We start from the raw sequence: 25729 nt of genomic DNA, 5'->3' as shown, positions 1-25729 counted from the left end.
CTCAAGTGGAGGGGGGTTGAACCGAGGACGTGTGGCTTCTTGGAAAAGTGGCATCTTCTGCTGCTCATCAGCCACTCTGGACTTCACACAACCAGCGAGTCCGTCGCTCAATTAATCCGGATTGTAACTAACCTGCTTTTTCAAGTTCCTAACCATGAGGACAAACGTATGGATTTACCAAACTCTGCTGTGTGTTGTGGTCACTATAATGGACACAGGTAAGACACTGGAGAGCTGAAATGTATCCTGTGATGGCTCATATTTTAAATTTTAATCTCTTTTTTTTCTTCTTCTTCTTTTCTGCGTGTTGTGTGTGCAGGGAAAGTGAGAAAAAGTTTTAAAATGTACAGTAAAGAAAACTGAAAATGAAGCAAATTAGAAAAGTGGGGGAAAAAATATGATTTCTCTTATTATAAAATTCAGATTTTGTCATGTGTGGTGAAACAGAACACTTTGTTTAGGATGTTATTTTGCATTTAATGACTTGAGTGATCACAAGCCTTGTCTTGTACTTTCTGATGAATTACTTAAGCAGTAAATTACTGTGGTGATTCATTAGGGGAGTGGAAAGAAAACACTTAAGGGTATTTTTTTAACAACAAGGAGCTTCTTACCAAACGTTTAGTTACTGCTTTGTACAACAACACATTGATTTAAGTAATTGAACAGCTCATCCAAACTATGCATTGACTCCTCCATCATTTCCAATGATCATTATTGGCTCTAATAACCAGTAAGCAGATAGATCCAGAAACCAAGTAGGTGTAAGTGTTTTCTGTATATCAGATAAACAGGAAGATTAGGCGCAACCGCCTGAGGTGAGAAACTCCTGCCAAAAGTTTGAACCGTCGTGCTGATGTTACAGCATGTCATTAAACTTTTTATAAAGGTCATGGTGATTTCAGTCTCAGAGTCTCCTGCGTCTGTTGGACGGACGCCAGCCACATAGAGGATGCAGTGCACTTGTAAAGTTGCAGCACAGCCCGGTGGGGCTCGCAGCACCACAGTCATTTTAAAGGTACCATATGTAAGAAGTGGACACCTGTTCGAAAAGAGAGCGCAATGTTTGTTTGTCAGTGACTTCCAAGTAGGAAACCCCAACATCTTACGTTAGCTTGCATATACTGCAATTGAATCATGTTTTTCATCATGTTATTTCAAATTGTATCTATTTAATCTAAAATGTATGTTTGATGCTATCATATCTCATTCATTACAAAACTTTCATTAACGTTAGTTTGCATGTATGATTTACGCGTTTAAGAAAGCAGCAGTTTACCCAAAACGAGCAGTTAGCATGAGATATTGCTGTTAGCCTAGCTATTAAAGACGCTAGCAATGCTATATAGTGGCATACAGGGAATAAGCACAACATGAAAGTCAAACAGGTCGACGTGTTTAATGATATATCTTTAAGTGTTACAGTTGCCGCTAAAAAATGACCGGTTTTGAACTCGGAAGTGACTTTTGTTGTTACGTCACGGTGATTACGTCTACAGGGAGCAGCGTGTCACCGGTGTAACTGCTTACTGCCGCTAACTGTAGCGGCCATTAGCTACATAGCTAATCTAGGCGTACAGCTAGCACTCCTATTAGCTGACTCCGGTCTGGGACCTCGGAGCACTGGCTTAATTTTTGCATTGTTTACTATCAGACTATCACCTTTTATCACCTCTCGCTGCAAAGTGGCTAGCTGGTTAGCATGCTAATGTCAGTAGACATCTCTGCAGCACAGTACACAGAGCTAACTCTGTTTTCTATTTCTTCGCCTTTCTGTTCAAAATTGTTGCACGTGTTAAACTACAAATTGTAGCTCAACAAGCTCAGTCCGTGCCGCCCCTTAAATGAAGCGCAAATGATCTGGTGGTGCACAGAGTGTCCCGGCTTACATCCGCCCCGCTGACATGTCACTGAGTAAAGCACTGAATCCATAGTTACCACCTCCAGGGGTGCCGACCCTGACCTCTGACCGCCCTGGAGTTGGGGAAAGTATAAAATGCGCGCCCTGCACTGTGGTATTCGTGCGTTTGTCCCTGTAGGGAGAAAGAAAAGGTGTGTGTGTGTGTGTGTGTGTGTGTGTGTGAGGGACAGAGAGGGAGGGAGTTGGGGTAACATCTGGCTGCTGAGCCCAAATCCACATTTTGCGCTCTCTGAAGCAGATGTAATGTCTGTTTAATTCCCAGACAGAGGCGCACCTTTAACCTGCTACTTTCCTGTTGTTCATTTAATTCAGTGTTTCCCCCGACATTGCTTAAAAATGCTTACGTTGTGGTGGTTATAAATGTGGCATTTTCATCCGATTATCTTGCAGGAAATACTTATCCAGCTGACACTTAAGTTCTTTGCTCAAGGGCACCTGAGTGGCGGTTTCTGCGGAAGTGTCAGCGTCTCGGTCGTTCACCTTTCCTCTCTGCATTTTTCGAGCTGAACCGGGGTCTCAAACCCGTTCCTCTAAGCTATTGCTGCCTCTTCTCATTAAGTCTCGTCCCTCTCATACTCGCCCATTGAGCACATTTTATCATAATCTCCAACTTCAGCAAAATGTTTGGGATTTGGAGATAGCAGGAGTCTGACTGCAAGGAGAGGAAGAGACTAAGTGAAATCTAATTGAGCAGCCTGGCCAGACATCAGGGCTGGAACAACATAGTGATGAGTGCCAGATGTGGTCCAGCGGAGCCCAAACATTAATAACACGTTCTCCCCAAAAAACCATTTTCAACCACGAGGAGCCTCTAAACGCTCCACAGTTTACAGTATCCTAAGTGCACGCACGACGTCCTGTGTCGGGTCTTGGCACCGGAGCATGTAGCTGTACTGTAACTCGGTAGCATGAGATTTTTTTCCTGTGTGATTTATATCACACTTGGCCCTAATTATAAACGGAAAACTATTGTAACTAAACACATAGTGCGCCGAAAGATGTTGCCTTAGTCCTCAGAGACAGCATTTACAGTAGAGCTCCATTCTGCTGAAGGATGGGCTCTTAACTCTTTCCACCAGGTAAAAAATGAATGATTTGTATCACAAAGGATTTGGACTTAAAATATGGTTTTGTCCCGCGTTTGAACCCACTTGGATCTCATATACATTATGCTATGTCTTCACATTTATAGAACTCTCTTTTGAAGTACCTCTCTCAAAGAAATGGCTCTCGACAAATGACAGGTTTCCATTTTTCCACCCGCTACATGTTCTCTAGTATGTGTTGGATGACTACTCGTAAATAACATTGTTATTTAACAGAACTGACGAGGGACATTAAAAGCTTTCCCGGGAAAAAGAAACTCTGACCGCATCTTGTTTTGTTCCCTGGAAAAAACAAAGGTCACCGCTGTTGCTCAAAATGAAAAGGAATAATCGCACTGTCAGTGCACTTAAACAGCAGGAGCTCGCGAATGTAAGTTGAAGTCACTGAAATGGGTTTCAGGAATCAAAAATGTATCTATAATAACATAAAACTGGACCACAAAGTAGTAAAAATTGTTGAAAAAAGAGCCGATTTTTGGCTCTTTCTGCAAGCAATAAAATATGAGATATGCTTTCGCGAGCATTAAATCTCCAACTGAGGCACTGGAGCACATCAGCCTGCTGCATGGACATCACTCTGTTCTCTTGGCTGGCTTCACAGTTCAGCACCCACTCTGCATTACTCAGGCAGCTTCCTTGGTTTGAAGCAGGAGTGCTGGGGGGCATTTTGAGCCGGGCTTTGATCCTGGACACACTTCATACTTGCTTCTCTGACACATAAACTAGTTTGACCAAGCAGCTGCAGCACGATCCGCAGAAATGTTTTGAGTTTTGAGGGGGTTCGGGCCCTGCTTGTGCAAGTATGATTAAGCAGCGCCGATTGCTAACGTGTCAACAAGAGTGGAGCTTGAAGCAAACTGTAGTTGAAGGATGCTTTCACTGACAGCTGGCCACCCGGTTCAATGTATGCTCCAGTTCCCCCATGCCAAGACGTTGGCACTGATGTATATGCTTCCTGCTGTTCTAATAATCAAACCAGCAGGAGAAAATCCCAGGGAATACTCTCACCCATTTGACAAGTTCGTCTTCATCCACAGCGCCTTGACAGCAGCAGTGAAATGTTTGGCCGCAGTATTTGAGTAATATCTGACGCTTTGTCAGTAAAGAGGAGCCAAAACGTTTCTTAGAAATGTTCGTTTTTTTTGTCATTCTGTCTTCAGTTAATAGCTGACAGTAGATACAGACAGGAAACAAGGCAAGAGAGAGGGGAGGGAGGCATAACGCGCAGCAAAGACCCTTGGACCGGACCAAATCAGGTGCCCCAAGCACCTCTCTACCAGGACGCCCCCCCCCAAAAAAATGGTTTCTTTGAAAGGGGTTTCAAAGAAAAATGAAGGAACTCTGGTCGGATCAATTAGGAAATATAACGCACGATGGAGACGGATGGGAACTCAAGACTGTTGTCTTAGTGGAGTGAGAACTTGAATGGCAGCTTCACTGTGAAACGAGCCATCTTAGCAAAGGAAGCCACTGACTGCAGACGTTCAGACCATGTGGGATGGATGGTAGAGAAGAAGAAGAAAACCACTGAGTGTATAAAATATGGACAGAGCAGCAGGAGGGCGACTCCACAAGTCCAATTCTATGTAAGCTTATGAGAATACGGCCCTCCTTCTCACTTGATTTATTACCTCGGTAAACAGTTTACTAACAAGTTTATGGTCTCAATTGCTAGTTTCAAGTCCTCTTCAACACAGCATGATGTTCATTTTGCAAATTATGGTCCCATTTAGAGTTAACCAGACGATAAAGCAGGGCAGGCTTTCAGATGTGGCTACCTTGTGTTTGACAAGTCTCTACCGCAGTGTATCCTCGCGTTCTCAGTCAGATCCAATCAGGATATACTCCACAGCGCCTCCTCTCTCATCCAATTAGGGTCATTTCTGGCCCCAAAAAACAAAGAAGGTGACGTCCGTAATGCCGAACTCAAGGCTTCAAAATGGTAGTCAGCAAACCCATCTCCTTCCGACCTACCAGTGAGTCTATAGCTCTGCCAAAGCTGTTCATAAATTAATTGACTAGCACATCTGCACTATATGAACATACAGTACAGATGCAGTGATGCTAATTGGACAAAAGATCACAATTTAGATCAGGAATCTTGATTGCGATTAAACACACACCTATTCTCATGTTGTCTCCCTATGTTCTTGCAGGTTTTTGTCGAAAGACTCATCAGTCGTTACAGAAGTATGAGAAGACCGAGAATCACATGCTGGTTTGCACAGACTGCCCTCAGTCCCCTTTGGTACGAAACAGCCGATCGCAGGAGCACTGCGCCCACAAGTGCAAGAAGGTCAAGAAGAACTTCAGCTGCAGGTGAGCTACGTTTTCCCTCTCTGTATTCCTGGGAACCCAGCACATGGTTTCATCATTACCGATAACCCCTCGCTCCTCCTCTCCTACACACAGTATTTACATTTTTTTCTTGTTTATCATTTGTTCATCTCTCGACTGCTTCCTGTGTGTTTCGACAGGGCTTTCAACTTCCAACGGCACAACAGGAAATGCCACTTGCTTCCCTTCGACCGCTTCACCCACGGTGTGCAGAAGCAGGCCAACGTCAACTTTACTTTGTATGAAAAAAAAGGTCAATGTCCTAATTTTCAGTCCCTTGAAGTTCTGGTGTTTTCAGTGCTCAGGTGTAGAGAGGGATTTAAAACAGGCACGACTGTTTGTCTGTGATTGCAGGTTATACTCTGCTTCGACAGCTTCCCCTGGTTTTTTAATTTCTTTGGTTTTTCTGTTGACACAATGAAAGCAACCAACAACCTCTCACCCCCCCTGCTGTTTAACCACTCCCGCAGGGAGAAACGCATGCGTAAACATGCCGCAGACTTAAGTGGAGAGTAAACAAAAAACTTAATTGTTTACAGTGAGAACGCAAAGGCCTTTTCTCCACTACGGGCTGTGGAATCTAGCACTTTAGAATTTACGGCAAAATTTATGGAAACTCCCCTCGGTGACATTTAATGAACTTCAGGGAGTTGTCTGTTTTGGGAATAACACACGAGCTGGGACACGCTAAAACGCTCGCTGTAAAAACGTCTTATTGACCATACATGGGAAAATGTATTCCAGGTGGTCAAGGCAGCGAACGCAAATCAACTTTTAATTGACCAAAGGCTGTATACATTGGCACACAAAGAGTACACAGGGACAGCTTGTATCAAAGTGAAAACATGAATGGATGTTTTCAGATGTTTTTTATGTCTTTGCCCTGACTTAGATTATATAAGGGAGTGCATCATCGGCACCAAGGACAACTACAGGGGGAGGAGGTCTTGGACGAAGTCAAACATCACTTGCCAAGCTTGGGCAGATAATAACATCAACGAACACACGTAAGTCCTCTCTTTTATAGAAGACAACGCTCTAACGTCACCCTGAGGTTGCAGTGCTTTGCTTGCGTGACACCTTATAAGAAGTGCAAGGTGTTAATCATTCAACTCCCCAGACTCCTGTACATTTGAACCGGCAGCCTTCTCTAGTCTCAAGGCTTCCACCACCTTCCTGGATGCTCCCTCTCAGTTTCTCTGTGTCTGATATTGAACAGGCCTCAGCAGCTGATTTATTGATGTACAGATCATTCCCTTCCACCTCGGGGGTTAAGGGAAGGCGGAGGCTCGGAGACGAGTGAGCGTTTAGCCAGAGTTAAGTCAGATTTCTTTCAACACATGCAAGGATTTCCTCGCCGGCGAGGTTGTTTTTCTGCTGCACTGTAGGCCATCAGGTGTATCCCAGAGATGTTTCTCTCGGCCGCAAGCTGGGCGAGATCAGTGAATTTGCGACCATGGTTCTGTGCCAGCATCTCATTAGTGGGGCTCATTAGTTGGGAGATATTTTAACTGCAGCAGGGAGGGAGGGTTGAGAGAAGTTTGAAGAAGTGTAGAGAGAAACATAGACAGAAAGGACTTGGAATTAAAGAAAGAAAGCGCAAAAATTTATAGACTGATGTCATGTTCTGTCCAGCTGAGCTCACCGAGCCACAGACGTGCTGAGAGAAAATAAATGTTCAGTGATCCCCCCGCAATTAAAACACATTGCAGTGTTGGTCCCCATCCTCTCCTCTCGTCCTCCCTTCCCTCTCCAGAAGCAGCTCTTCACATTAGGAATACTTTGTCATTGTTTATTTGACACACCGTTCCAGTCCCCGTCCCAGATGGCAAATGTAACGTCCGACAACATCGCCCCGGCTTGTCAGCAACTTTTAACTTTCAAAGGGTCAGAGGCAGCGTTACTTAAGGGAGATTTAGTGCCACTGTGGGGTTGCCTAACATGGGACTGTCCCGCTGAGCGAGAATTACCGCCGTAATGAACCACGCACCATTTGAGTTTCAGGTAACTATTATTTTCATGCTTGACCGATCTCCGTGGGCCAGGGGTGATTTCTCAGGAGGTTCCCTTCCAGGAATGGGACTTCCACCTGTTGTCTATATTTAGTGTTTGAACCAAGGCTCTGAAAGAAGCGTGTATTAATGCCCAGCCGAGCATGGAGAATGAAGTGGAATGGAAAGTTTCTGTTTATATTAATAATATTAGATAACACTGCAATAATTTATTTATTCCCATTGGGGCATTCTTTTATTTTTCCACATATTTCCGCTGGGAGGTCCGCGAGTGCGCTCAGCTACAGAAACACGATCCTGCAGCCTCTTGCCGTGATTTACTGCACAGTAACTGTGGAGCTGCAACAAACAGCCAGTTAGCTTAGCTTAGCATAAAGACTTGAAACGGGGGACGCAGCTAGCATGGCTCGTCCGATGATAATTGGAGAGCTTTAGAGGTGCAGGTTTGCAGGTTTTGTTACCACGGACATTTAACAGACAAGTAGAATGGCACTCAGTAGAGCAAAACAGTCCCCTTTAATTCAATCAAGCCGAATCCAGTATGAAACTGGACATGGCTGTAAATTGTAAAATATCCATAATAGAAAATCACCAGATCGACGATCCACATCAGATTGTAATCCCTCATAGATACAAGCCATCTATGTAAATTCACCACATTTTTTTCATTAGGACCCATGCATTTTTCCCTGAGAAATTAATGAAAGGTTGAAAAAAGCCCCATCCTTAAATGTTAAAGAAAGTGAGAAAAAGAATCTTGGATACATACTAAAATTTAACAGGGTCTATTCTGGACTAAGACCTATCCTTTATCCAAGTTTCATGGAAATCTGTTCAGTCGTTTTTGTGCAGTCCTGCTCACAAACCAACAATCTAGAATGGCTAGAAAGTGAGAAAACATTCCTGGATTCGTCCTTTTATCTGGATCCCCACAGGAAGTTAATGGGGTCTATTCTGGGCCGAGACCCATCCTCCATCCAAGTTTTGTGGAAATCCACTTCGTAATTTTAGTGTAACCCTGCTGACAAACCAACCAACAACCAACAAATGGACACCAGTGAAAACATTACCTCCTTCAGGATGAAGTGATTTAGTCACATTTCCCAAAATTTCAAACTATTCTTTTGAGTTCACTTCAAAGTTTTCAGATGTCGGCCATCTCACTCTGCTTCCAAATTTTTTTATTAATATCATAAGACTCATAAAGTCCGTGCTTGCTCGCTTTAACCTCCGACTGCTTTATTCTTTCGGATTCTGTCGCACTTGAAGCATGGCCACGTTTGTTCCATCACCACCAGGTGCATGTTGCTGGACATTTTGCAGCCGTTACTTCAGGTCTAGGTTTCATCTTTAGTGATATCCCAAAAATCTAGCCAATATGTTCAGCCGAGAGAGCGGAGCATGTGTGTGCACAGTGTCTGCCTCGCGCTCCGGTGGGAACAGACTTTGGCAAGGAGATGAATAACTGGCCAACATCTGTTAGCGCAGCATCATTATGGCTAACTTGCTCCCATGCCGTGGCCTTTTTACGGACTCTCACCAGATGCAACCTTTTTTTAAAGTGAAGAACCATGTAATTCCATTTATAAATTAAGGATACTGTATTATGTTAGAAATATATTGAGCATGTGAGTTACACACAGCAGATGTGAGCTTTGGCACTTGGCAGGCAGCTGCAGTGAAGGGGAGAAAGTGTTTTGTCTTGGTTACATGCACAAGTGAAATTTTGCTGTCATATTTTTCTGTAGGTGAGACTGTGATCTGTAGCTCAGGCCTTATTTCTCTCTTTCAGGCTAAGTTAGACGCCTCAGATTTCTCTGGGTTGAATGATGTTGTGCATTAGCGTAGCAGCCTTGTGTAAGCCCCAGGGCACGGAGGGGAGAGCCGACCGGACTCCCCCAAGAAAAGAGTCATTGTCTGGGCTAGAGCGTTCAGACAAGCTGCTGAAGGGAATGTGGTTCTTTTTGCTCTTCTTTTTTTTTTTTTTTTACTTTTCATGCACATGTTGTTTCTTTTTATGTCATCAATTAAACACTGAGCCTTTTTCGCTCACTTATTTCTTTGTCAAGCACTTAAGTCAGTCACTTTACTTGTTTCTTTTCCCCCTTCTTCAACCTTTTCCTCCTGTCTTCCCTCTCTGTCTCCCTGGGTGGGAGGGGGGGATGTGGTCAGCATGGATCAGGGGGTGCTGACATGCCAGCTTTTCATCATCCTACCCCTGACAGAAGACGGATTTCATGCACTGTCCATTTAGTGTGGGGATCTCATGCCGCTCCCCATTGTTACATCCCATATGTTTGGACGAGCCAGGTTCTTTTCCTTACAGTCTCGCAGTCCCTTGTTCACTCTGACGCAGTGTAGCCGTTGACAGAGAGGGATTAGGTTTAGATGTGTTCAAAGGCTGCCAGCAAAAGACCTGCTTGGGCTGCTCCAAGTGGTTCGTGGCATTGTTCTGTACTGTTGGTGGTTACTGTGGTGTGACAGAGTCTGGCTGCTTCACACATGAGGGAGCCGGGGTATGGTAGGAATCAGTAAGGCGATCATGCAAAAGGTGCAAAGCCGGAGAAAGGAGAAACGTATTGATGACTTACTTTGCATAAGAGTTCTGTGACAAGATTTAAAATGTAACCTGGTCACACTCTAGGTACTAGAATTTCTCTGAATGAAGCTTACACAGTAATGTAAATGCCTTTCTGAATTTATTTGGCTTGTTACTGAGAGTACAAGCAGGCAGGTACGGTACTGTATACACGACTGGAGCAGCCATGTGTGCAAGTACTCCCTGAAATTTATTTAAACAGCTTACAGTCTCAGATAACACTTTCAACAATGTCTGTCGACTCTCCTGTAGGTTTTATCCTGATAGGTACCCAACGCAAGACCTGAGGGAGAACTTCTGCCGGAATCCCAACAACGATCCCGGTGGTCCGTGGTGCTACACCACTGACCCCAACGTACGAGCCGAGGAGTGTGGCATACCACAGTGTTCAGAGGGTAAGACCTTGCCAAACAGCTTCACTAGACAGTAAGATGTGATGAAAAATAACTCACATAAGAAGCTGTCAAATAACTTTTCACAGTAGAAAACTATGTAAATGACAGATTTTGAAAAAAGTTTGCTAGGAATGTTTTTTGCCTCTGGGTTAGGGGTGGTGTTAGGGTTAGGGTCTCCTCCTTATTTCCTCGACAGTCGGATGGAAACACAGCGAACACTTGTTTATTTCCCTCTCGCAGTCATCAGTTGTGTTTGCATTCATTACCGGAGCAAAGAACGTTTTGATGACTGACGTTCTCCTCGTTGACAGAAGTCTGCGTGACGTGCAATGGGGAAGATTACCGGGGCAAAATGGACCATACAGAGAGCGGCAAGGAGTGCCAGAGATGGGACTCAACGAAACCTCACAAACACCACTTCCAGCCCAAAAAGTAAGCTGCAAAGCTGATAATCACACACTAACCTTTCTCACGGACAGTGCTGCACACACCCACAGACAGATGCTTACAGAAATGACGCTAACACTCAGGAGAGGGAGACCTCACCAGTTGTTATGACTTACTTTTCCTTCCTCCCTGTATCCCCTCTGTGTCCTCTCTTAGGTATCGGGACAAGGATTTAAGGGACAACTACTGTCGCAACCCGGATAATCGTCTTCGTCCCTGGTGCTACACCATGGATCCCAAAACTCCGTGGGAGTACTGCAACATCACTGTGTGTGGTAAGGGCCTATCTGCTGTGTATACTTAAAATGTGGGGCTTAGGTTTTGTGGGCAAAGTCTTCATAAGTCAACATAAGAACAAATTATTGTTTAACTCTGATTTATGACTGTTGCTAGTTTTTCTAACTAATCCCCTCACAACCTTCTAACAGTGTCACACAGTTAGGAATCCAATAAAGGACCCAAAAGTGGACATAGTCTTGAGGATTCCTCGCTTGGGTTTTGAACAGACCGACTGTGGTTGGGCACTACCAACTAGTGGTTTGAGGACGCCAGGGGGGTTTGTTGCATACAAGACATTGCTGGTTTTCGGGGTAGTTGCGGTGAGCTGAGTCAAAAAGCCCCTCTTCTCTCCTGCAGAGTCTCATAAGACTTTTATGTACCCAGTCGAGTGTTTCATGTGGTGGTTGGCTTCAGATCCTTCTACCTCAACAAGGAAGAGTAAATAGGTTGTTTGTAAGGCAGAGGGTCTGACTTCAGAGAGCCAGAAGTGTTTTACTGAGACCACTCACAGATGACATGGGGCCGTGACAATAGAGGCTACTATGCAGAGATGCCTCACGAGGCTGTTGAAAGGTCCGATAGTTGTTTTAGCGGTACGAAAATCATGATATGTACAAACAAGTGACAAATTAAAGGAAAAGTGCAGTGGAGAAACATAACGAACGCAGATGTTGCTGCAGGCACAAGGAGTCTGTGAATTGTTTGATGAGAATCAAATGATGCGAATCATAATCATACGTCAGCAGACCTCAACCCAGCTGTTTACTGTCACGATTATTGTGGAAAAAGTTGTGAAAAATGTTTATCATCATAATTTCCCAGAGCCCGCAGTGACGTCTTCAAGTGACTTCTTTTGTCCAACCAACACTCAAACCCAAAGACTGTCATAAGTGGCAAAGAGGAGCAGCATATCTTTACATTTATGAAGCTGGAACAAGCAAATGTTTGACATTTTCGCTCAAAAAGTGACGAATCGGATCTAATCATTGCAGCTCTAATGTGTTTTGTAAGGAATAGTTGATTAATCAGTTGCCTGACACTGAATCCATGGTTTAAATGATTAATCATTTCTGTTCATTTTGAATTAAGATCGAAGGAAGGATCGAGACGTCACACTCGTGCTACTTAGAGAACACGGGTTATGCAAGTAACCTACAGTTATGCAACAAGAGAGAATATCACACTCTCTGTGGTTCCACCGTTGAGATTTGAGGAGTTGGACTCTTTCTCTATTATATATCACTACAAATTGATTATCTTTAAATCTTGGACTAATCGAATAAGCCTTGTGACATTTTCTAGACAAAACAAGTACTTGGTTAATCCTAAAAATAATATGCAATAATGAAAATAATCAATAGTTGCAGCCCTAATGTGTTTGAAATGGCACTGTGTGTAAGTTTTTATAGGACATATATTGAGAGTATAAACAATGTAACTTTCCTTGAGTCATGTTACATCTGGCAGACTCTGACAGAGTTGTAGTTTAGATAACTTTTGCCTCCACACATAATACAAAAGGGAGAAAGGGAAAAGAAAAAGAATAGGCTCCGAAAAGAGGTTACACCTTTGGAGAATTAGCTCATTTTTTTTCATCGAAAGCACAATGAAGTATTCCCACATGCGCGCCCGCAAACACACAGAGCATCTCACTTTGTCTCTGTCAGACGCATACGCACATGTACTCTACAGTACATGTTATGATTTACAGCGAGGGCGGAGGATCTGCATTTGTCCAGATGTGTGCATCCCTCAATGCCTGCCCTCAGAAAGATAAAAACCACTGACCTGTGCTACACAGAGCACACAGACACTGGCATGCATTACATCAAGCCAAGGAATCCCTCTTTTCCATCCGCCTTCTCATTTCTGCTTCAAAACATTCCCTTTCCTCCTCCATCTTCTCCCATCTCATTTGTCAAAGGCTAAAGAAACAGAGACAGAAATCCAGAGGGGAGAATTCGCTCCCTGTGCACTGCAATCCCTGCGCCGCTGAAAAGCAGAATTCCATCTGAAGATGTTTGGAATAGTTTTACGGTGGATAAAGTTGCCCCAGACCGACCGGGTTGGATGTGATATCTTTGGTTGGGCTGCAATAAACAAAATTCACCAGAAACAGAATTATGATGTTTTAATATTGAGGTGAGGGTGTATTCATTAATACGACCGGGCTCCAGGATTTTTTTCAACCTGTGACATTGTTTGCAAGTTAAATAACTGCGTATTGTTGTGGATGTCCCTGCGTGCAAGAATGTGGGGAACTGGTGTTATGAACACACAGAAAGTTTCCTATCGCAGTTTGGACGAGGGGGGGAGTGCTACTGTTTTTGATCATCTGTCTCTAGGTTAAACATGACACATTCTTCTAGGGATTAATATCGCCCTCCTTCTCTCCCTCCCTCCTTCCTGCCCTCGGTTTTTCTACATCTCACTCGCCTCTGCAAATTTTCCCTGTGCCTTCTCTCTCCCGCGTACGCTCACAATTATAACTTTGGTGTCTTTTTGTGTCTTTTGCTAGACTCTGACTCAAGTGAGGACACAGATGTCAATGTAACAACATCCTGTGTCCAGGGAAAAGGCACAGATTACCGAGGCACAATGAATGTCACTCCAGAGGGTGTGACATGTCAGCGCTGGGACTCCCAGTTTCCACATAACCACTCCTTTCTCCCTCAGAACTTCAAATGCAAGTGAGTGATGTTTGTTTCGTGGCCCCCTGACAGCTTGGATTCAATTTCTCCTGGCTCTCTTATTTGTTAATTTTGTGCATTTTGACTGTTGCAATGCCAAAAAGCGAAAAGTGGTAAATGTAAAACGTAAAAAAATAAAGCTTTGTTTTAAAAGACACGGTCATCAGCACCATCATTTAAATCGTAGTTTGTGTGTGTGTTATAGAGACCTCAGAGAGAACTACTGCCGTAACCCCGATGGTGCAGATTACCCATGGTGCTTCACTACAGACCCAAATCAGAGGATAGCCAACTGCACCCACATCCCCACGTGTGATGCTGAGGCCACACAAAAAATAGGTAAATTACTGTACAACAGTTTAACATTTTGGGAAATATGCTTGTTAAATTTTCTTTTCAGGGGCTAGATAAGAAAAATGATACCATTCGTATCTGTACAGCAAATATGTAGCTATGGCCAGCAGCTGGTTAGTTTAGCCTAGCACACTTAGCTAGCCTGGCTCTGTCTAGATGTACGAAAATATGCTAGTTAGCACCCAAAACTTTCAAAATAACACACTATTTGTTGTTTGTCTAATCATTATGGCAATGGATGTTTTAAAGGAGGTCGTATTTCTGTGTGTTACCAAGGGTGGACTAGCAAAAACTTCAGGAAGTTTCTTTGCCTAGCCAGGAAATAGTCTGCTTCATTACACCCTAGTCAAGCATTTAGATTTTTGTATGGCTTAAACAAACACAATATAAATGTTTAGTAGGGTTTTGTTACATTTGGACAGAGGCAAGCTAGTTGTTTCCCCTAATGTTCAGTACTTATGCTGAACTAAGCTACCCAGCTGTTACATATTTATCATACAGATGTGAGAGTGTTTGCAATTTTCTACTCGTGCTTCCATCAGAAAAAGCAAATGAGTGTTAAAGTGTCACTGAGAAGCACAAAACTTTAAAATGAATGTCACATATTTTGTAAATTACTGCAAAGTTTCCATGTTTCTCTGAATGATGAGATCGAAATACAGACGTACAAATGCTTCAAAAGCCATGTCATGCTTTTGCAAAGTGGAGTTACACAGACACTTTCTATATTGCTCCCGTAGGACTGGATCGCTTGGCAGCACGCTGCCCAATGAATTCCATTTCATGGAAGAACAAAAACACCAGACTTTGGCAATAGTGCTCGCTGTCATTTCCCATGTTTCTCTGCTTTACATTTGCAGTTAGACGACCACACAGTCAAAGTGCAGCCAGTCTGTTAGTCACTAAAGCCCCTCTTCTGATTCTGTTTAACAGACATAGTAAGGTTTCATTTTTCTATTAAACTTGAGCCCCGCCGGTTACACAGGGGCCCTTGACATTAAATTGATCCAAACCACAAAGAGAAGCCGAAGTTTAAAACTTGATTATGTTATGTTTGCACCAATGAGAAAGACAGCCACCAGCCTGATTATGCTCTTTGACTATATCCACTTACAGAGCGCATTTAGGCGTTTGAGAAACTGCTGAACTCAGTCGTTCTATTTCTCATGGGACTATTTAACAAGATGGTCGATAATAACTTCATCTTGTCCTTCCTCAGAGTGTTATGAAGACAACGGAGAGACTTTCCGAGGCACTTTGTCTACAACTCGATCGGGGATTCCCTGTGCAAACTGGTCACACCACATAAACAGGTAACAAACTCATTTATTCTCCATTAAAATTGTTTTTCTCCTTCTGTCACGCTTAATCTGTACTGAGAAACACTGGAGGTATTTCCTAGAGAGACTGACATTCTTCTCAGCTCAGTTGATGAGTGTTTGTTGACAACTTAGCTCCCATTGCCTTGCGAAAATCCCTTTCATATGAATGTAGCTAAGCAGTGAAAACAAACAGCGAGAGGGAAATCAGGGGTTCCTCAGGGGTCAATACCAGGCCCAATTATTATTCATCTAACTGACGAGAGGAAACTCCGGGGTGCTCTCCGAGTGACCCATCCTGACGGAAAGGTTGCCAACTCCGGGGCTGTTGCTTCATGCTTAAGTCAGGCTGTTGGAATTACTTAATTTACAGGAATTTTAAAAGCCAAAATGGCACAGACAGATGGACATGTTCCAGAGGCGACCCCTGACCCCAGGAAGTGCTTTCTGAGGAAAGTAGATCAAAGCCAATCAGCTCCCTCGCGTAGGCTGCAGCCAGCGAGTCTACCCTGCTCAAGGTCAAGGGTCATCCCAGGAAAAACTGCTGAGAGCTACAGCTTGTTTAACATTCTCCTGGGAAGAGGAATTATCTTCACCCCCTGACAAATTGTTGCCCAACGCTTAGTATTATTTTAGCGTGTGTGTGTCCCAAACTCCTTCCTAGTAATTGCTTTTCAGTAATATTTTGGATATCTGAGAAGATTACATTTAATTCTCTCAGAGCTAAGAGGAACGCTGCAAAAAAAGACAACACGGTTAGATGTGAATTCCTACAAATAGGGAAACGTTCCATAGGCTCCTGCTGGTCTGAGCCCCTCTGAAATCTTACAGTGCATACTTTCATATTCCCACGAGCACTCTTCACAAAACTCTGCGTTTCCTTCTACGGGGCTATGTGCACAAAATACAGAGGAGTCATTGCACTATAGGAAGGCCAGAGTCAGACTTTCCAGGCATGCCATGGTTACTTACGGTGTGTAAGTACTGTATGTGCGTGACGGTGCGCACATGTTCGTATGTTTTTAGAGTGTGAGAGTGTGTATGAATCTTTATGAGACGTGACCCAGTGTTAGTTCTAATACACTGTGTGCAAAGTAACAAATGGAATATGAGAATCTGTATTTGTGTGTTTTACAGTGGGGATTCTCACTCTACAGAGTCCCACGTAGGCCTGGAGAAGAACTACTGCCGGAACCCAGACCGAGACAAACATGGCCCCTGGTGTTACACCAATCCAAATAACCGTTTGGTCTGGGACTACTGCAAACTGAAGCACTGTGAGTAGCTCAGATAACCTTGTCTCTTTTAATGGCCTTCTCTGTGACATCTGTTTTATATCAGCCATAAATATAAGCAGACCCGTAGCAGAAAGAATGTGAATGATGCATACGTTGTAAAGACCGTATTCACACGGCGGCCATCTTCCTCTGACGTGACGCTCAGGGAGGGAGGCTCGAATGTCGTGTTGCTGTACTCCAGGTTGCATGTCGTTATCATTTTAATGCTCCCTCGTTCGGTTTGCAACTAAAAAGACAATGGATAGTGAAAATTTGGAGACATCGGGCCATCATTTAAGGTAAAACAACGTATTTAATAACTCATTAGCTAACGTTAGACAACAGCTAACGTTAGCATACAACCACTTCCTTGCCAACTTTTACTTTTTGATTGTGTTATACCACAGAAAAAGTGTAAAGTAATTCTAAAATATCAACACACATCTTGGACACATTTATTTAAGCCTGGAAATAAAATGCACTGGATGTAATCAAACAATAATGTAAGCTAAGAATGGGTTGAATGCTAACGTTAGCTGTAGTTGTATAAATGTAGGGAATCAAAGCATTAGCATTTAGCCACTTCCTGATTGATAAGCAACTGAAAAGACAATGCAAGATAAAACAACATATATGATAACCCGTTAGCTAACGTTAGCATTCAAGCACTCCCTAGCTGAATCAGGAAGCATTGAAATGATAATAATTTTTGAGTGACATCATAGGAAAATGGCTGCCATGTGACTGTGGTCTATAGTGCAACTTTTTAGTGATCTATTTAGCAGACACTAAAAGAAGTGGCTTGATGTTATTCGCTAAGAATTGGAAAATAAAAGTTATACCTCTATGTAACCAGAGTGTTGACAGGTGTTTTGAGTCTTTGTGCTAAGCTAACCCAATCAGATGCTGTGATTGGGTTAGCTTAGCACAAAGACTCAAAACACCTGTCAAACCGCAGTGTTTGTCCGGATTAAACAGTGGGCTTTAGAGGTGCTGCAAGGTGGATTTTGTTTCCCTTTGAACAGAGCCAGGCTAGCTGTTTCCCTCTGTTTCCAGTCTTTGTGCTAAGCTAAGCAAGAAAGTGAATAAGCATATTTTCCAAAATACTGTGAAGAGGCTACAGAAGATAAAATGTTGCCTTTACACGGAGTAAACATGTTGCCACATTCCCTGAGTTCAATTAAAAAGCATAGACTGGGTCATTTCCGATCAGTGTTGTTGTTTCGAACTTGATCCCTGTTTTGGTCACATCTGAAAGCACAGCATCTCTGTTGCTGCCAACATGCGCACGTACAAATTAACAGCAGTGAAAAGTAGGAATGTGAGGAGAGTGTGTGAAGCTCATTTTCACACTTGTGTGCACCTGGCTAATTGCTGCAGTTAAACACATTTGGATTGTTGTTTTCAGGGCGTTCCAAAAATTGGCACTGTCCAAACAATTGAGAGCAGCTTTTCATCGCTTTGCTCGTGATATACTTGCTTCACAATGTGCGTTCATACTGTATGAGGATGACAGATGCCTCATGTATCCTGCATACCCTTGGAGTGCATCCTGTGCGTGTCCTCAGAAATTATGACTGCTTGTCTGCTTGCAGTTAAGCTAATGAACAGTAGGGAAAAGTGTATTACCTCAGGAAGTAAGGTGAGTTATGATAACACAGAACTTTATTAACCCCAGAGGAAATTCTTGTAACCACTGACTCTGAACAAATGACAACAATAATGCTTGTCTAGGAAGCATTGGCCATTGACAAATGTCTTCCACCTCACTCGTGTGTTGGCGTTTTTTTTCAGGATCTTCCTAGTTCAGCCGACTCCCAGACATTTCTGCCTGGACACCCTCTTGGGGGTACCATTATTGGGTGATGTTTGTGGCAGGTTTTCTGAGGGTTTGTCCAATAACATTTTCTCTTTAGAATTTGTGAGTCAAAGGGTACCTGATAGCGTCAACAGCAGCGTCGTATATGGCTCAGATACTGCCTTAAATGCAGGAACCTGTATCGCCAAGTACCTGAGTCTATGCACCTGTTCTCAGTATCGTTGATATAGAAAGTTCAGGCATTGGAATCTGTATCCGGAAGGAAAAAAATGGTATTGGTACAAAAGGTTGCCGATAGTCTAGCTCGTGCCCAGGATGAGATGATCTCCGAAGGCAGCAGATTACTTTAAGGGTTAGAAGTCAGAACAACTGATCTGGTCTTCCTCTTCTTGTCGGCGGTCCTGTTAATACATCTAGCTAGATTTTCCTCTTGAGGCAGGTTTTATTGGATGTTTGCAGCCTGTTTGTTGTTCTCCATGTTTTTGATCAACATGGCATCACTTGCTTCACATTGGAGTTAAAGATGTGTGTTTTGGTGTTGATTAAGACGTGTTTTGAGCATCATAAACACCACCCTTGCCTTATTGATCTGATTCTTTTTATGTGAGCATCTGTCTAGCATTCACATACCTTGGCAGTGTCAGTTGTGGTATCTGGACAAAACCAGAGGGACAGATGCCAGCATAAAAAGCAAGCTTCGTTATATTGACTGTATATTGTGCAAAAGTTCTCAAGGGAGATACTTCAGTGTCAGCCAGGGATGATTTGATCCTCATCAGCAACCCTTCCCTCTCTAATCCTTCAGGTACTCACAAAAAACACAGTCAAGTGTGTGAACAATGCCACATAGATCCAAGCTGCTTGAAGAAAAGAAGAGACACAAGTGTTTCCTTTCAGACCATGCAAACAGTACATCAAGAGCATTGACTGGCATTTACTACACACAATAAGACAGTGTTGCTGTATGGGCGGAGTAGCATTAAATAACACAAGTGATTTAGCTCCGTCGCCTTTGTTGATTCCCACTTTAATGTCACAACTACTTCTTCTACAGCAGGGGTGGTGGTTTGTGTAATGCGTTAGCCGTGGTTTTGTCCAATTGGCAGAGAACACACAATGTTCAAACAGCAAACAGATGCAGGTCTGCGCTGCCATCCTTTTGTTTGAGAAAACACACACTCGAGCGGCTGGACCCAACATTTACTTTGGCTGGTTTCAATCAGGGTCGCATCGAAGAGCCTCTTTCAAATGGCTGCACAATAATTTACATAATGTAAAACACATCTTCCGTGAAGTTTTTGAGGTCGCGAGCAAATTTATCTGCCGCAGTGGCCGACTGTTATAGCCTCCAGAGTCCGAGATAAGTCTGTACAAAGTGAAGAAGGGTGTCTTTTTCGATGAGGATTCATGATTTGTGTGTCGATGTGTGGTCAGCGGTCTGAATTATTTACTTCTCCTTACTGTCGTGTCTTTTTCTTTACTTCTATCTATCAGGTGAATCAGCTACAGCGGCTCCTCAACCAAACAGTGAGTACCGTTAGCTTATCTTACTTTCACCCGTCTAGTCCTCTTCCTCTTCCTCTTATCTTCAATCTCATCCCTTTCCCTTTTTGCTCTTTTTATCAAATCCGTCTGTTGTCATGCACCTGACTAAACAAATCAGATTTTATGGTCTCCTTTTGAAGTTTTGATAAACATTTTCCCATTGAAATGTAAATAGATCTACAAATCTAACACGCAGCATGAAAAATGTCTCCTTGTTTAGGTCTAACCAGGCCCAAGATATCATGCTTTGTGCATATAAACACCAGGATTGTTGGAGGACACCAGGTGCGAGGTACGGACGGCAGCTGGGTTGTAAGCATCCAAAGAGAGTGAGTCCTTTTACGTGTGTTTTTACAAGATGTCGTATCACCTCTTATGCTTTAATACCTACATTAACAATACAAATTGTCTTCTTTAATTGTCTCAGGAAGGTTCATTTGTGTGGAGGCTCGTTGATCAGAGAAGACTGGGTTTTGACAGACCAGCAGTGCTTCACCTCCTGGTAATAATCCCAACTTCTGATCCCTCTGACTCTCGCTTTTCTTCTTGCAGACTATTTTTAACATTGTTTAAAGTGAAGACGCAGGATGTTATCCTGTTTACTGACGCTCCCTCTCAGGCCTGACCTGAAATGTTTGGCTTGCAGATCTGTTTGACTGCTGCAGTTGTCCATGTCAGAGCCAGTCATATATGTACAGTATCTCTACATCTGAAGACGTGGCTTTAGAGAAAATGTCCCTATCTCTGTACTAATGCACAGGACTGTATGTATTACATATGGTGTACATCAGTAGCTCTTAGAAGTCTTAGACTTTCCTTTTTTTGTTGCTCATATTTGTCTGTCTTGTCTTCACATTTTGCATATTAGTAAAAAACGATCAATATACACAATGTATTACTCATTTACTTAAATTCAAATTGCTGTGATGCACAAAAGGATTTGTACATTGTATTGACCATAAAGGCTTCAAAAAGTCAATACTGGCCCAGAATGAACATTTCTGCCTATAATATGTTAATATGTACATAACACTGGAGTCTACTTTTCCTTTAATGCAACTTGTCAGCATCGTTCCTTAGATAACCCCAGCCATCTGAATGCCCCATCTATAACTAACACTACTGAAGTTTTACGACTAACATCTCGGTCCTCGTTGTCTTCAGTGTTCCCGATCTCAAGGACTACAGTGTGCAGGTTGGTTTGCACCACCTCAATGATTCTTCAAGCCACCCAAGACTACGCATCTCACGTCTGATCTGTGGCCCTGAAGGATCCAACCTGGTTATGCTGAAACTAGCAGAGTAAGTAAACTACTCACTGGGCTCCCACTAATTCAAAATCCCAATGTTAGAGCATAACTAGTGGTGAGGGAACATAACTGCATCGTAATAATTTTTGACTACATTAAGATGAATGTTTTGTTTGTTGTAGTCCTGCGCCTGTATCCGAAGGTGCATCCACCATCCATCTTCCAGTGAAAGAGTGTCACATCCCCGAAGGCACCAACTGCACCATGTACGGATGGGGGGAAACCAAAAGTACTGCCTACTTTCACCCATATGCCACTTTTTTTTTATTTTACTTTACTTTACTTTTATTTTATTTTTATTATTCAAACAAAAAGAATACCTGTTACTTTTATACTAACGCTTTTTGTCCTTCTCTGTTCAGATACAGCATACGACGAGAGGCTGAACGCGGTGACCATGCCTATGGTCAACAATGACATGTGCTCGCAAATCAAAGGGGACGCTGGGGAGAGCAGAATATGTGCCGGCGGCAAGAGAGGAGAAGGCGTATGTGATGTAAGGATCACAAATAAATGTCGTGGCCAGTTCTTACGTATTGAACCTTTAAAACACTGTATCAGCATAAGTATGATGTCTTTGTTAGCGTGCTGTCCCGCTGACGACGTTCTCTACCCTCCTCCTGCAGAAAGACTACGGCGGTCCATTGGTTTGCCAGGAACACGAGCGCAAAGTCATCATCGGCGTGAGCATCCAAAGGACAAAATGCGCCTCGTCACAGCCTGCGCTTTTCGTGAACGTCGCTTTCTACTCTGAGTGGATATACAAAGTGTTCAAACTTTACCCCAGCTTGGAGAGGAACTGATGCCGTGGTGTTAAAAATCAACTCCATGAGGAAAGGACGGCTTAAACCCTCCGCAGCGTGGACCATGGGCGGAGAAATTAGGAAACTGACCTTATGAAAAGTGGACATTTTGGGATTTTTTTGGCTGATTTGTCATCCGACAGAGAGGACAGAGATTAGTGATCGAAGACTGGATAAACCAAATGGAATGTCACCCTTTCTTCCACTTCGCAAATGAAGGCATCCAGGTCGTTAGCCTTAATGTCATTTTTTACAACCAAAGTTTCCTGCACGTGGACGGGATACTAATTATAGTCTGACGTGTTCAGAAACTCTGAAGCCATGCATCAAAGACGATGAGAATGACACTTGTGACTCAGTATTATCTCCTGGAATATACTTGAATACGGACAGAGCCCAGTTGTCTGGCAGTTACCACACAAGGTTTCTGTGACTGGGATTTCTTGTTTTTTATGTGCTAAGCTGGACTGCGAAACATTATATTTTTTACCTGCAACACAAGTGATGCGGAAGGATAATTATGGCGTTCCTCAATGTCAACAAACGTTTAGGATACCTTACATACATCACAACAAAAGTTCTGGATGTTTATTCGCTCCAAAAATAATCCAACAGAAAAAACTCTTATTATTCCAAAAAGGAGGAAAACATTAGCGTGAAAAGGTCACTATAAACTCACTATTAGGTTTCACAGACAGTAAAAGTCCCCGTGAGAAAAAAAAGTGATTAAGCCAAGCCAGCAAAGGTTGAGATTTGGCTTCATGTGCATCAGTAGTTTAGTGTTTAATATTGCTGCTTGAAAAGCTAACTGCAGCAGCCTTGGCAAACCATGCAGTGCTAATTGTGTGCAGTAGCTGGACTACCTTTTCCCCAGTTAGCTGTAACTGTTAGTTTCCCCGTGAGAGGGTCTAAGTAGGACTGAGCAAACTGCTCCAGATCTTATGCTAATATTTGTAGCATGAGAGAGAGAAGAGCCATGCCAAATATAACATGGCTATTTGGTCTCCAGTTTGGAGGGAACTTTGGCCCCTGGTGGGCTGTGTGTGGTCAGTAGGATATTTTATACTTTTTGTGTTTCATGGAAAGTGACTCCTTATGTACATAGCTGCAGATTTATTGAGTATGTTTCTGCTGTGCTGTAAGATTTTATAGGTCTTATAGATCTGGAATATTTTTGGTTCACTGAGTAACGTCAGATTGGCTTCTTTGTGCCTGTGATGATGTTGAATATTTAAAGAGACTGGTAGCTTGTAAGTAGTAGTTAGGTATTTATTTTTTTTAAATTAGCAGAAGACATCATTTGTAAAGAATCCAGATTTTGGTGTGATATTTCGATTTTTTGTTACTTCGATCTGAGAGTATTTATGACCCCAGAATAACTGGGGCGCATGTTTGACTCACAGGTAACAGCCACACAAACATAACGCAACATGCTGGGTGACAGTATGCCTCATATGGTTTAACGTCTTTATTCAAGAGTGCTGATATTCTGCCCCAGAGATTAACATGGATTTACTGTAAATATATAGACACAAACACACACAAATACGTGAGATATGTGTAGGCCCACGATAACTACTTTTTCTTCGATAACGTATTGTCCCCCTTTGTGATTGTGGTAAACAATATTGTCTTTTAAAGACCATTTTATGCCATTGATATATACTGATAATGATAATATAATAGCACAATAATGCAAGTACACTCTTTCAAAGAGCAGTGAACTTTCAACTCAATATTCAAACAGAGTATCCTAAATAAATTAAACATCCAAACAATCCATGCATTGCATCGAAAATATCGCAATGTTAAAGCAAGTGAGAAAAAAATAATGGATCCGTCCCTTTATCCAGATCCTCACCGAAAGTTAATGGGGTCTGTTCTGGGCTGAGATCCATCAACCATCCAAGTTTTGTGGATATCCGTTCAGTAGCTTTTGTGCAATCCTGCCTACAAACCAACCAACCGACTAGCAAACAAACAGACAGGTGAAAACATAACTTCCTTAGCATGTATCACAATGATGTGCTTCCATATAATAGGCCTGAAAAACAAATGTTACAGGAAACACTAGTGCAAATATAGGCGTTTACCTAAAATACAAGAATGTTTTATCAACAAAATAAAACAAGAACCGGTGCAGAAACATCTTACACCTAGTGTCTTGCGATTAGTCTCGCCAAAATAAAACGTATGATGTCCATGTAGCTGATACAAACATCAGTGATATAGCTAAATTCAGGTGTCTGCACAGAGCCCAAAGGATACTGAAAGTCAACACCCACCCCAGCCACAGTCTGTTCACCCTGCTGCCATCTTAAAACTTTAGAATTAGTACTTAGAAAAAGGGATGTTTCTCTTACAAATGTCTGTTTCTTTCACCATTTCTGAATTGGCAGAAGTTTGCCCTAAACGGTGCCTGAATGGCCCTTTGACTCCCCATTCAATTAGCATTAACAGCAGTGTATTTTACTCATGTTTGTGTGGCTGCTGCGTGAGAGTTAAACCATGTCTTTCTGTTCTCAGCTCAAAGATGACTGTTCTGAATATCACATCAAAAACAGGTCATAACAATAAAAGGAACAAACATTAACATTTGGGGCTTTAATACAACGAGTTTCGGGGTCACTTTGCCTTCTGTTCGAGTGCAACTGTACAAAATTAAATTATAACTGTGGCCTTAATCGTACTTTGAGGATTAAAGGCAATCCTCTAACAGCCTTGAGAGTCCATGAAGTAGAAACTGAAGTGATGAAAAGGTGATTAACATGTAAGAGAGGTGAAACCAAATATCACATATTCTTGGTTATTGATGGGTTTTCTGTTTCTCTTGGCGTTGTGACTGTTATTTAATTTACCTTCCTGTAAATAGCCCAGTGCATTCTGTAAATTACAATTTGTAATTTTTGTAAATATCCTACTAAGTATTTTTACATCCTGATCAGTCTGTTTATATGTTTGTATACTGTAAACTTTAAATATAACAGCTGCTATTTTGTGTTAGTGAGTTGTTTTATATCTATGAACGTTTCTGAATTCTGTAGCCTTCGTATTATTCCTATTTTAATAAACAACTTGACATTACATTTAGCTATATTTTGCGCCTCTCTTTCTTCCTGCGGGCTTTTTCCATGTGTAATTTCTTTAAAGGAAAAAGCCAGCGACTCCTATTTAGAGTCTGTTTACTCCATTTCTGGCAGTTTACTCCCCACTACATCACGGCGAGCTGCAAACTGTAGTGCGCGATAACTCTTCTCAAGTGGTTGAAAGCAGCAGGGGCCGTCAATAGAGGGAGATAAATAATAACATTTGGATAACACATTTGGACATTACGCTTAAGTGAGATACAATTGAACTCGGATAAGCTTTTCAGCAGCTCCGAAACTTTTAGTTGCTCAATGTGAGATTAGATAGTGCTCCAAATGTGAGATTCATTCTTGTGTCGAGCTATTGTGACGGGAGTTTTCGGTCGGCAGTGGCGAGGGAAGCGCTCGGATCTTTTACTGTGAGTAAAGG

The 25729-nt window shown here is 42.5% G+C and overlaps 1 protein-coding gene across 3 annotated transcripts; it reads left to right on the top strand.

The window, feature by feature from the left end:
- hgfa (hepatocyte growth factor a) lies at positions 1-25303 on the top strand. Of its 3 annotated transcripts, none has more exons than XR_014621552.1 (18): positions 1-218; positions 5184-5346; positions 5505-5617; positions 6257-6371; positions 10228-10370; positions 10682-10802; positions 10974-11092; positions 13615-13786; positions 13974-14125; positions 15360-15453; positions 16597-16736; positions 20050-20082; positions 20321-20429; positions 20528-20602; positions 21265-21402; positions 21533-21616; positions 21773-21906; positions 22037-22151. XR_014621552.1 is itself a non-coding variant. In XM_084346000.1 (18 exons), exons 1-18 carry the CDS (start codon positions 155-157, stop codon positions 22211-22213), a joined length of 2151 nt encoding a protein of 716 aa, XP_084202126.1. In that variant the 5' UTR covers positions 1-154; the 3' UTR covers positions 22214-25303. The 3 variants fall into 3 exon arrangements, 2 of the variants coding, with proteins under 2 accessions (XP_084202126.1, XP_084202125.1); XM_084346000.1 differs by having other exon boundaries at positions 13992-14125; positions 21533-21639; positions 22037-25303; XM_084345999.1 differs by having other exon boundaries at positions 21533-21639; positions 22037-25303.
- Positions 25304-25729: the final 426 nt, after the last annotated feature.

This window comes from Pagrus pagrus, assembly GCF_965226575.1.
Source record: "Pagrus pagrus genome assembly, chromosome: 23".
NCBI lineage: Eukaryota > Metazoa > Chordata > Actinopteri > Spariformes > Sparidae > Pagrus > Pagrus pagrus.
Note: the sequence above shows the minus strand (reverse complement) of the source record. Positions and strands in the feature narration are given on the sequence as shown.